The 12576-nt window shown below is 43.4% G+C and overlaps 1 protein-coding gene across 2 annotated transcripts; it reads right to left on the bottom strand.

Annotated features, from left to right (window-relative positions):
• Positions 1-692: 692 nt before the first annotated feature.
• Positions 693-12310, bottom strand: LOC121915786 (trophoblast glycoprotein-like). 2 transcript variants are annotated; one of them, XM_042440309.1, is made up of 3 exons: positions 12227-12310; positions 8083-8396; positions 693-2554 (listed from the first exon to the last, which is right to left on the bottom strand). In XM_042440309.1, exons 2-3 carry the CDS (start codon positions 8358-8360, stop codon positions 1717-1719), a joined length of 1116 nt encoding a protein of 371 aa, XP_042296243.1. In that variant the 5' UTR covers positions 8361-8396; positions 12227-12310; the 3' UTR covers positions 693-1716. The 2 variants fall into 2 exon arrangements, with proteins under 2 accessions (XP_042296243.1, XP_042296242.1); XM_042440308.1 differs by lacking the exon at positions 12227-12310 and adding an exon at positions 11898-12038.
• Between the last annotated feature and the right edge of the window lie 266 nt (positions 12311-12576).

Raw genomic sequence — 12576 nt, 5'->3', positions numbered from 1 at the left:
AAACACTACAAAATTCATGGGGTTGCAAACACTTTTGCAAGTTCCTTCCACCTGCTACTGGTGCTAAATGGAGTTTGTGACGTGACTGAGCAGCAAAAAGATCTTTTTACAGGAGAGCTATCATATGGATGGCCAATTTGCAGCCTCTAAGATTTACCATCTACTTTTAAACAAGAGTGAAATATGTGTTGTAGGTTATATTTCAGAAGAAGAACCTGGCAAAACCACCTCTGAGTATTCCTTGTCTAAGAAAACACTATGAAACTCATGGGTTCGCTGTAAGTTGACTTGAAGGCATAAAACACACACAATACACATTGGTACCATATAGGGTGCCATCTGATACACACTAGATATTAAGTGCCATTGAACCTAGTAGGTCTTACATCTTAGTAGACATGCCGATGACTGTAACTTGAATGAAGCCACAGAGGCTTGCTTAACAATAAGCAATTGTTGCAGAATAAAAGTGGATGATCCCAAGGCAGTGTCACCATAATGGTGTGCCTTCAAAAATTCCCTGCAGAGGTAGAAAGAACCCTAGAGTGTCCCAGGCTCCATCTGCACTGAATAAGCAATGCAGTTTGAAACTGTTTTAACTACCATGGCTCAATGCTATGGAATTCTGGGATCTGTAGTTTTGTGAGATATTTAGCCTTCTCTATCAGAGCGCTTTGGTGCCACAACAAACTACAAATCCCAGGAGTTATATAGGATGGAGCCACAGTAATTAAAGCAGTGTCGAGCTGTATTAATTCTTTAGTGTGGCAAAAATCTAGGGAGAAGTATTCTTTTATAGACTACCTCCTCAGCTTGCGTGTTTCCTACTTGTAGGAAATTTCTGCTCTAAAGCAGCATTTCCCCACTTTCTTCACATTATCTCAGAACTTGTAGATCAGCTAAGATCAAGAAGTAGCTGTTGAAGGAAATTTATTTGTTTGTTTGTTACATTAAAATCCTTTCTTCCCTCCATTTAACTGAAGGCAATGTGCATGGCTCCCCTCCTCCCCACTTTATCCTCACAACAACCCTGTGAGGTAGGCTAGGCTGAGAGATTTCAATAGAGTTTCAGGGCTCAGTAGGGAATAGAACCTGGATCTCCCTAGCCCCAGTCCAATACTCAACTGCCAGTTGGCTACAATTGTCCTTATGAAGTGAAGAGGATACAAAAAGGTTGGCAAGGACTTTCAAAACAACAGCTAATTTCCATCATCTTGTCTGCTTCTACCAAATAAGACCAAGGTTATTCAGCCACGTGTGATACAGAATCCCAGGGACCAGTTCCTTAATGAACAAAACAGATAAACTGTTGTGTTGAAACAAGACACAGTTAACACCTGGACTGGAAAAACTCCCACACACATGTGCTTCCAGGAGTATAAATATCTGTGATGGCACTTCAGAAATTTGACATTATTTTTTTTAAATCGTGTGCAGAGCTGACATCTGGAACCGAACAATTTCCCCCGACGTTTACATTTAAATGAGTCAAACCTTCTGCCTAATGTTGATGAAGAAAAAACTATCCTTTGAATTCACACTCACCCAAGTCTAATCCACAAGACTATCTGCCTTACAAGGCTTGGTTTTAAAGTGGAGCAGAAGGTATATCTCAGCAGCAGACTCTGTCCCAAAGAAAGATAAATGCTTCCAAATCATTAATGGAAGCAACACCAGTACAAACCTTGACAAGCCTCCAAAAAGAGACAGACAGCTTCATATGTCCAGTGTGGAGACTTGTGTAATGCGGTGATCTGAATTAATTTCATAATGATAGCGGTACTCATCCATCAAGTTCTGACAGGTATCCCTTACAGTGTTTACCCATGTTTTGATGCCCTTCCGATTCAGGTAAAGCACAAAGAGGAAGATGACTCCAATGACGCCTAGGACCACACCGAGGGCAGCATAGGAGGTATGAAGAGCATTTTCTCCATGTTGGTTGAAGTGGCAGTCTAGATTTGCCCCTACCAGCTCTACCAGTGATGTGTTTTTCAGAGACCAAGGGAAGGCACAGGTGAGTTTTTCCGTGTCTGCTACCTGCTGGCTTTGGTTCAGCCAGCTCACAAGGTCTTCAATGTCACAGTCACAAACAAAAGGATTGTCCTTCAAGAAAAGGCGAAGATGATGCTGCCTGCTAAGGGCAGATAATGCTTCACTTCTCAAGGTTTTGAAGGCATTCATGGTCAAGTCAAGATATTTTAAGTCAAGGGCAGAAAAAGTGGAGTTCCTGATGTCCACTAAGGAATTATTCCTCAGGTCTAAGTGCTCCAGTTTGGAGAGGCTTGACAACATGCGGAATGGCAAATAGACAATCTCATTGCTGGTGAGCTCTAGCCTGGAGAGGTTCTGGAAGCCACCTTGGGCAAGCGCAGTTGCCACAGGGCGAATGGCAGAGGAGTTGTACAGCGAATAGCTAAGGTTTAGTTCTTGGATGGAGTTGTTCTTAGCACTGAAAGCATCTGGATGGATGGTGGTCAAGTCATTATGACTCAAGTCCAAGTATCTTAGGTGCTGGAGAGCAGAGAAGGCCTGTGACTCCACAGCATTGATCCTGAAGAGAGAAAGCAGATGAGACCAAACTGAAAAATAAACCCCGGTGGGACAGATTGTGAACAAAATAGCTTTATCCATTAAGGTAATAAACAACAAGTTTGAACAAGTTGACCTAATTCACAATTCCTGGAGCAATGCATAGTTGACCATGCTGATGTATCATACCGTTCCCCTCTTCTAATATGGTTTTCAGTTCCAGTACTGTGTACAAAAATGCATGTATTACGGGAACAAATCAAGGCCCCCCCAAACACACAAGGCCCCCAAACCCTCTCTCTGACTCCCTCTCCCCCTGTTACCCCACTTTAACTGAGCCCTCTCTAACCCCCTTCTATCTACCACCTTCTCTCCATCTAAACCCCCCTCCAACCCCTCTCTATCTACTCTCCCCTCTCTCTAACCCAGTGATCCCCAAATTGTGCTCTTGAAGTAATTTTGGACTTCAGTTCCCAGAATCTCAGACTATTGAGTAACATGTCTGAGGCTTCTGGGAGCTGATGTCCAAAATCTCTTAAAGGACACAGTTTGGGAACCACTGCTCTAGCCCCCTTATTTAATAATAATAATAATAATAATAATAATAATAATAATAATAGGATTTAATAATAGGATCACTGGGAATCAGAGCGGTTTGTGAAATTCACAGATAGCCAAACTACACAGGCAGATCAGCTCCTGGCACTGAAGAAGCAGAGCTCTGCTCTGGAGCCACAACGAACTTCATATCCCAGAATTCCATAGCATTGAGCCAGGGCAGTTAAAGTACTGTCAGACTGGGTTATTTCTGCAGTGTATGTATAGTCTGAGAGCCCTGCAGAGAGAACAACTGTGGTGCTTTAGAATTTAAGTTCATCTAACCCCCCTCTATCTAAGCCCTCTCTAACCCCCTCTATCTAATTCCCTTATTTAAGTCTCTTCTAAACCCCCCTCTAACCCCTCTCTATCTTAGTCCTCTTTATCTAACTCTAACCCCCTCTAGGTACCCCATCTAGCCCTCCTTCTATAGCCCCCCTTTTTCAACTCCCCTTATTTAACCCCCCTTCTATCTAACCCTATATATTTTTTAAAAAACCATCAATTTTTGTGTCCTCCATTTTTACAAGTGTCCTACATTTGAAAATGTTGTCCTACATTTGTCCCAGTTTGGAGGTCCTGACTTATCTTATGGCAACCCTATCCAGGAGGCAAAAGCTTGCTTTTGATAGATAGGCTTTTGACTATTAACTGGTGGCTGATGGGGAGCGTAGTGCATTTATCAACATTGCTAAATACTTTAAAACTATTTTAAACTAGTGGTATATATTAATAGAATAGTTTCTTGTTGGATTTAGCTATATTTGGTTTTAATCTAGGTTGTCAGGTCATTTCAGTCCCATTTTGGGAGAAAGAGGAATTCAATAAAATAAATAGCAGCGCATATTTATTGCAAGAGGATGCAAAGTTACACTGAATGATTATGACTGAATCAATGCAAAACAAACAAGGAATGTATTTCGATTAATTTGCCATGTGGCAGAAGGCTCTTTTAATACAGTGTGCTACACTTTCATGGTTTTAATGGAATCATTTGTATAATTGCTTTTTAACTTTATGTATTTTTAAAAAATTGCTCTGAATTTATTTTAATTTGGATCCCATGCTGGGAGAAATGCAGAATATAAATTAAAACAAACAGATAAATAAATAAATTTTAAAAAATTGGGCACTTAGGCAAAACACTGCTAATGAATGCTGGCTAGAGACAGCACCAGCCCATAGCCCAGTGGGAGAGCACATGCTCTGCATGCAGAAAGGGGCTGGATCAATTCCCAGCATCTCTAGTTCGAATGATCAAACAGTAGGCAGTAGGAAAGACCTCTGCTAAAGAGATGTTGCCAATCTGAGTACATAACATTGGGCTAGAATGATGGAGGAAGAGTTTGATTTGGATTGTGGCAGCTTCTTGTGGTATGGATGAGCTCTGTAGTTTGGTATGCAAAACCAACACAACATAGCCATAATCAGGTTGGCCATTTATATATTTTACACCTATTCCTTGTTCCATTGTCACCATGCTAACTAACATACCTTGAAGAAACAAAAAAAGCAAAGTGAGGATATGGTTTAGGACTATTACATTTTGGACTACATCTGTGCCATCATCATCATCATTGTTATTACAATGGTCCCTCCACATTTGCTGAGGTTAGGTGTGAAGGAACCCCATGAATGTGGAAATACCACAAATAAAAAACACTATCATTTTCACGTAAGAGAATTCCTTTCTAGGAATCGCCAGGTCTTTCAGTGCAACTCTGTGGTCATCATCTGCCAGATCATAGAATCATGCTGGAGGATCTACAAATGCCTAAAGACATGATTTATCTAGGAATGTCTAGGTTCTCCAGCACAACTCTGTGGTCAACTTCCAGCAGAATTGCATTGGAGGACTTAGAGATTCCTAGAGAGAACATATTAATCAAAACCACAAATAATCAAATCCACAAAAGTCGAAGCCACAAATGTGGAGGGCCAACTGTATTACTATTATAACTATATGCTTCCTTTTCATGTTTCAATTTAGGATATCAGATGCTGGGCTAAGCTAAACCTTTATCCTGAACAAGACAGTTTACTACAGTCAACAACATCCTTTATGTAGCACTTATGTTCACCCTTGCAGTATGGGAAGGTACAATCCAAAATTTTACTACTTCCAGGAATTTGAGGAGGAATACTGGCATACTGTAATTACTACTAAGACAGTAAGAAACACTCAGATAATTAAATACTGTTGTTTCAGCAAGATAATATACCCCTTATTTTTAAAGACAAGCACTGATCTTCCATTTATCTTCTTCCAGCATTTATCTTTCATTTAAATAAAACTGTCACATTACATTTTAAAATGGCTTACTTTTCTTACAAGAAAAAGGCAATACAGTGTGCTTTATTCTGTTTGGCAGAATCCTACTCTGTCCGGATTTTTAATAAGACATAGGCATTTCAGGATGATTGTGTACGTATACATATAGGATAGATCATCTTGAACAGATCATTCACACATACACACACATTACATCCCCAAGAATAAGCTTGATTTGTGTTTCTAGGAGGAAAAATCAGATGTGTGTGTGCCTTCAAGTCATTGCTGATTTATGGTGACCCTAAGGCAAAACTATCACAGGGTTTCCTTGGCAAGTTTCTTCAGAGGTAGTTTGCTATTGCCATCCTTTGAGACTGAGAGAGTGGGACTTGCCCTGGGTCACCCAGTGGGTTTTCATAGCCAAGTGGGGATTAGAAAAAGACAATACAGTCTCCAGAGTCTTTGGTCTAAAACACCCTGTAGAAATAATCCACTTTGAGATTGCTTGAACTGCCCTGGCTCAATGCTAGAGGATTCTGGGAACTGTAGTTTTGTAAAACATTTAGTCTTCCCTGTCAGATAGCTCTGGCGCCACAATAAACTACAGTTCCCAAGATTCCCTAGCACTGAGGCAGGGCAGTTAAAATGGTCTCAAACTGGATTATTTATAGTGTCTGCTTTGGACCTTAGCCCAGCTCTCAAAACCCTACACCAAGCTGGCTCTCTGCAAACTTAAATACACAATAAAATTTTATATGAATCCAAAAGTGTCAAAAGAAGAGTAACTGGCTCTGTGGAACCAGCTCCTGACAGTTGCTTGCTCTTCCATTTTAGCAGTGGCCCATGGCTACAGAATTGCTGGCCACCACACCCCATAGATATGAAGGCTCAGCATCTCTGCATTCACTGGGGAAGTAGGACTGGAGTCCTTCCATGGATGTGACAGTTATCCCCAACAGTCCTCTGGGTGTTTGGAACAGCATCACAGGTCCCATGCTTGCAATTTCAGAAATCAGATGCTCAGCATGGATTCCTCCGACACCTCTTACCACCACCAGAAATGAGAAGAGGGCATCAGAGCATCGCCCAGCTCTCTGCCTGCAGCCTCCAACAAGCTCGTTGCCATGGCAATCCTTGTATTTCGAACTCCAAAAGTGGCAGGTTACACAGACACAGACCAGGGAAGACTGGGTGAAAAGTATGGAACAGAGCCACAAATACAGGTCAGGCATCCCCAACAAACCAACCAAGTGTGCACTGTGTTGCATGTTGAGGACTGCGGAGGTTTTGCAATGCTGTGATCACAAGCTAACAACAAAAGACATGGAATTTCATACTGGGCAAAGATTTCAACACCCCAGGGATCTTGATGCATATATTGTGTGTGTGTTGTGGCTGAGTTTCTAGACTTTATGGCTGCAAAGAAAGGCTTGGAAATGGGGGATCCTGAACATGAACGGCAATATTTAGAGAGAATCAGAAATCCCACAACAATGTAGCTGAACATCCACTGCTGGGCAGAGGAGGCACAAAGAAAGATACTGTTCCCTGTCTAATTTCTGACCACTAAAGGCCCATTCACACAGAAAAATAAACTGGTTTCCAAACCAGTTTCAATTGGGGAAGTTTACACCTGTGTCGGTTTTTCCTGGGAGTAGTTCAGATTTGCACCGGGTTTGCCTGACCCGAATTCGGGAGGGCCCGTTGCGAATCCCCCTTAACCCAGGGGCTTTTGAGACGGGGAAAAAAGAGGTTCTTTTTAAAAGAACCAGGGTTTTTGTGGGAGCCACCAATGGGAACTTACATATCCATCACATTCACTCTGTTCTTCTTCCCTCCTCTTTTTTCCTCCTCCTCTCCCCCACCTGCTCTTACTGCTTTTCCTCTTTCTCTTGCCCTCACTGTGGCGTCTCTTGTCCCTCCTCTTCCTCTGTCTCCCACACCTGCCCTGGATCATCCTTCCTTGACAGCGTCCTTCTCTTCCTCCCTCATATCTGTTCCCCCTGTACCTGCCTTGGAGCCTTCCTCCCCCTCGATCTCCTCTTCCTCCTCTTCATCTGCCCCGTCGTTGCAGCCTTCCTCCCACTTGATCTTTTCTTCCTCCTCCTCCTCATCTCCCCCTACCTTGGAGCCTTCCTCTTCCTCATCTGCCCCTGTCTTGGAGCCTTCCTCTCCCTTGATCTCCTCTTCCTCCTCCTCATCTGCCTACTGCCAGGATCGAATCCTCCATGGCATTTTACCACGTTCCAAGTGTGAATGTGAATCTGGGATAAAATGCCATGGAGAGATTCAATCGTGGCAAATCAATATCACAGACAGATTCGATTGGGAGAAATGAATGAAATAACCCAGTTTCTACACTGGGTTATTTCTGAATGTGAATGGGCCCTAATTCTTAACCATTGGTCAAGTTGGCTTGAGATTCTAGGATCTGTAGTCCAAAACAAATGGAGGACTGAAGGATGGGACCCGGTGGTTTGCACACTGGACTACAATGGTAGAGATCAGGGTTTGATTTCCCACTTGGCCATGAAAACCCACTGGAAGACCTTGGGTGAGTCACACACTCTCAGCCCCAGAGAACCCCATAATAGGTTCATATTAAGGTTGTTGTATGCCAGAAACGACTTGAAGGCACACAACGACAAGGGACTGGTCCTCGGGCTCCGGCTGGGCTTTACCTGTTGTTGGCCAATGAGAGCGTCACCAGATTAGGCAGCCCACTGAGGTCCTGGCTGCCGATGTGGGTGATCTGGTTGCCGGTTATGAAGAGGTTGCGAGTGTATCTGGGAATGCCAGCTGGGATGGTGGTCAGCTCCTTCTGGACACACTTCACCGTTCGGGCTGGTTCTGAGCATTCGCAGGGGATGGGGCACAACTGGCAAGAAAGAGGCACAAGGACCAGGAAGAAGAGCCCCCAGGAGCCCAGAATGGCGCCGGGAGCATCCCACGGGGTCATTTCCAACACACCTCCGTTGACAAAGGATGCTGGGTGCTGAAGAAAAAAAAGAGCATCAGAACCTTCCTTTACAAGGAAGAAAGAGATCTCACAAGAGGACTTTTTTCCAAGCGATCAGAGACAAAACAAGAGACGGTGTCTTTTTAGTGGTTAAAGTGGCCTGCCTAAAACTGGTGCCTTCCAGATGAGTTTGGCTAAAACTCTCATCATTCCCAGCCAGAGTTCTACTCCATCACACCTCAAAGGTGCCACATTTGCTATTGTTGTGTACCTTCAAGTCATTTAAACCCTAAGGTGAACCTACCATGTGGTTTTCTTGAGAAGATTTATCCAGAGAGAGGTTGCCATTGCCTTCCTCTGGGGCTGAGATTATGTAATTTGCCCAAGATTAACCAGTGGGTTTATATGGCCAAGTGAGGATCTGAACCCTGGTCTCCAGAGTCCTTGTCAAACTACACCATGCTGTCCATATTTGGGAAGCCTCAATTTAAAAAGATGAATTTAGTTCAGGGAGAGATGGCTTGAAGTTCCCAAACAAGAAAAAAGCCCATTGAGTGCCAGTCACTCATTCTCAACATAATCTACCTCATGGGGGTGTTGTGAAGAAAAGGCAAAAAAGTTGAGACTGTATATGTTGCCTTGAGTTGGAGAGGCAGCAATGCAAAGATATAATTAAGGTGAGCCATATCTTCTCCACTCACATATGCATATAAAAATCCTACCAGTTCTAGCAGTATATTTATAATCATTGGCATGGACTACAGTTACTGCTCAACATATGTATTGCACTTCTTTTCCCCTATGAAGATCAAATGCTCCATCTACACAGAAACATGAACTCTGTCTGTAACGTAAAGATGTTCAGTGGCAAAACCTACGTTTTGCATGCCAAGGAACTTGGTCCAGTTCCCAGCATCAACAGGTAAAGGTAGCAGAGCCAATGTGGTGTCCACAGTCTTGGACTACTACTATGGAGACCAGGATTCAAAACTCCAGTCAGCCATGGAAACCCACTGGGTGGCCTTGGGCAAGTCTCACTCTCTCAGCCTCCGAAGAAAGTAAGGTCAGCCTCCCTCTGAACAAATCTTGCCAAGAAAACACCATGATCAGTTCACCTTAGAGTCACCATAAGTTGGAAATGACTTGAAGGGGCACAGCAGCAACAATAACAGGCAAGGAATGAAAAATCTGTTTTGCCAGCTATCCAAGAGAGATCTGAGCTTCATTCCCACTACCTTTTAAATTGGATTGTGAATTGGTTTGAACCAGTTCAAATGACCCTGGTTCCCACTTAATCTGAATCGCCATGTGCTAGACCCAATTTAACCCGTGTATTTTTGACGCTGATTTTTTCTTCTTTTTTGCTAAATCGATTCTGCGCAAGTGTGAACCACAAACAGATCGGAATCGATTCAAATTTCCCATTCGGCCAGCTGGAGCCAAATCCTTTTGAATTGATTCATTGGTGAATGGGAACCACAAGTGGGTTATTTGGGTGCCAGAAAATGTGATTGGGGCAAGTGTAGTGTAAACCACAATCCGATGTCGAATTGATCCATCAATTTGGATCACCCATCGATTTATCTGTAAGTGGGAATGAGGCCCTGGTACCAGCTCAAGCAGACAATGCGGGGCTAGCTCAGTGATTCCCAACCCTCTCAACCTGCTGGATTATGACTCCTATCATCCACAATCACAGTTACAATCCACCATCATAGGATGGCACCAGGTTAGAGAAGGCTGGGCTAAAGTGAGCAAACAGTCCAATCTTTCAGCTTCCTCCTCTGCTCTTTCCTCAGCCCACCTGCAGAGAGTGCATAGCAGAGGAAAGACTTGGAAGAGGGACTGCTGGGGCCTTTCTGCCTCATTCCTGCTGCAATCACTGACCCAAGACTCCCTTTCTGTCTGGATGCATGCCCTGCAGGTCAATGAAGCAAAAACCACCTTTTGATCTCTCAGCAACAATCACCCCATTGTCAATAGGAGATAAAAAGGAGATCTGGCTAATCTGGATTAAACAATTTCCAGCCTCCAGGCTAAGAAACCAAGGATCACCCAAGCATTCATGGGATTCCAAGTTTCCAAGACATTCTCTTTTTTTCTAGACCCCACTTTCCATCTCTCTTCCCTTTCATAACCAACATCTGGGCTGCACTACATGCTATAATATTTTTTTGTGTGTGGTAGTGATGGGGAATAGATGGCCCATTTCTAAGATGGTATAATGGCATGTGAGAGAATGTAATGGCATGTTTGAGCACTGGACTATGAATCTAGAGATCAGGGTTCGATGCCATGCTGTCTATGGAAACCCATTGGGTGACCTTGGGTGGATCGCACACTCTCAGCCCCAGAAACCCCCATGATAGGTTCAGGACTTGAAGGCACAGAACAACAACATCATGGCATAGCCATGTTAGATTCTGCAAGGTCTCTTTGCAACATACTGGCATGTGCCCTTTCAGTCTATAGTTTGGAATACTCCCTGCTAGTAGAAAGCCAGCACAAAAGGGACCAAGATGAGTTCAAATCTTTCTCCCTGCAAGTAGAAAAGCCAGCACAAAGGGGAACCAGATGAGTTCAAATCTTTCTCCCAACAAGTAGAAAAGCCAGCACAAAGGGGACTAAGACAAGTTCAAATCATTCTCCCTGCAAGTTGAAAGCCAGCACAAAAGGGAGGATGAGTTCAAACCTTTCTCCCTATTGCACTATATTTTTGAGTAAGGACAAACCCCTTTTTGCTTTTATTCTGAATATTTTTTTTTTAGTTTTGCTTTCTTTTAATGGTATCATCCTACTCCATTCCATCATTTCAGGCTTCTAGCACCTTATTCTGTTATACATGTCCATTCTAGTTGCGTTCTTCTCCATTCTCACCCACCAGTCTATCTATTAGATATCATCTACATGTTACATTGTATGACATTTTAAAAAGTTGTGCCCCAACCATGGGAGAATGATGGGCTGGGAATACACAAGACAGCTAGATCATCCACATTTCCAGGAGGGATCCCCACCGAAAGTAACAAACAAAAGACAAGATCAAAATCCATATGGATATTAAATGAATGAAACTGACTGAGTATTAAGATTCAAAATGATACTTGAGGGGCAGGGAAGAAAGAATTTAAAATGCACCAGGAAAAAATAAATAAGAGACAGTCAAAATCAGTAAAAAAAGAAAAAAACAGGGAAAGAGAGACACTAGTCAACATCAAGCTGTGCAAAGCAGTCAGTTGGGAAGAGCCCCCAACCCACCTAAAGACAAATGTCCCCCTCCTTCCTGATGTCTTCACATTGCATGGCCTTGGCGTCCCCCCAAGTGCCACCCAGCCTCAAATGCCAGAACCCAAAGCCATCCAATCTTTGGGAGATGCCAAGCCAAGCCATTCAGGGGGACCAGATGTCCTCCCTGCAAAGGAGGACAAGGCACTGCCAAAATACAGGGCATTCAAGGAAAAGCAAAGAAAAGCTCCAAAGATTCATCCAAAGAGAAACCTGGTCACCCTGCCACCACCCTCTCCCCCAAAGTTGCACCTTCTTTCTTTCTCTCTTTCTCTTCAAGTTGAGGACTACTCTCCAGCTGTTCTTCTCTTCCCAGATCCCTTTCTCCTTCTCTGGGATCCAAAGCCCTTTTCTTTCTCTTCCAGTCCTAAAGCAAGCCTCAGCCTCCCTTCTTTTGAGCCTTCTCACACAATGGGTTGAAATGCATTAAAAAAAAAAAACACCCAAATCGGGGGCGGGGTTGGGGGAAGGGGGGCAGCCTCCTCACTTTCCTATCTCCCCTGCCTCCCCCTCTGCCTTAAAGATACAGTACAGAGACCCTGGACACAGAGCCAGAAAACCCATCCTCATCCTTTCCTCACAGCAGAAGAGCAGGGTCTTCTCTTCTGGGCTCCTTAGGGATCAGGATGGAGACTGCAGTCAAGAAATCAGAAGAAGACTACGACTGGGAAGGGCAGCTAGGAAAGGACTAGACAAAGAGTACAGTCAGACAACTGAGCACTAAGGAAAACATGCAGGGGTAGCTGTGTTGGCCACTGAACAAATGCAAACAAAGATCCATCAGTGATACCTTTATTATTGGCCAACCAAAATGCACAATATACTTGTAGCAAGCTTTCGAAGCTCCATGGGCTTCTTTATCAGACAAAATGTTACAAACCAAACAGGAAAGGAAAAAAAATTGGAGACATTAGTCAGATGCTTACACGTT

This window comes from Sceloporus undulatus, chromosome 9, assembly GCF_019175285.1.
Source record: "Sceloporus undulatus isolate JIND9_A2432 ecotype Alabama chromosome 9, SceUnd_v1.1, whole genome shotgun sequence".
Classification (NCBI taxonomy): Eukaryota; Metazoa; Chordata; class Lepidosauria; order Squamata; family Phrynosomatidae; genus Sceloporus; species Sceloporus undulatus.
Note: the sequence above shows the minus strand (reverse complement) of the source record. Positions and strands in the feature narration are given on the sequence as shown.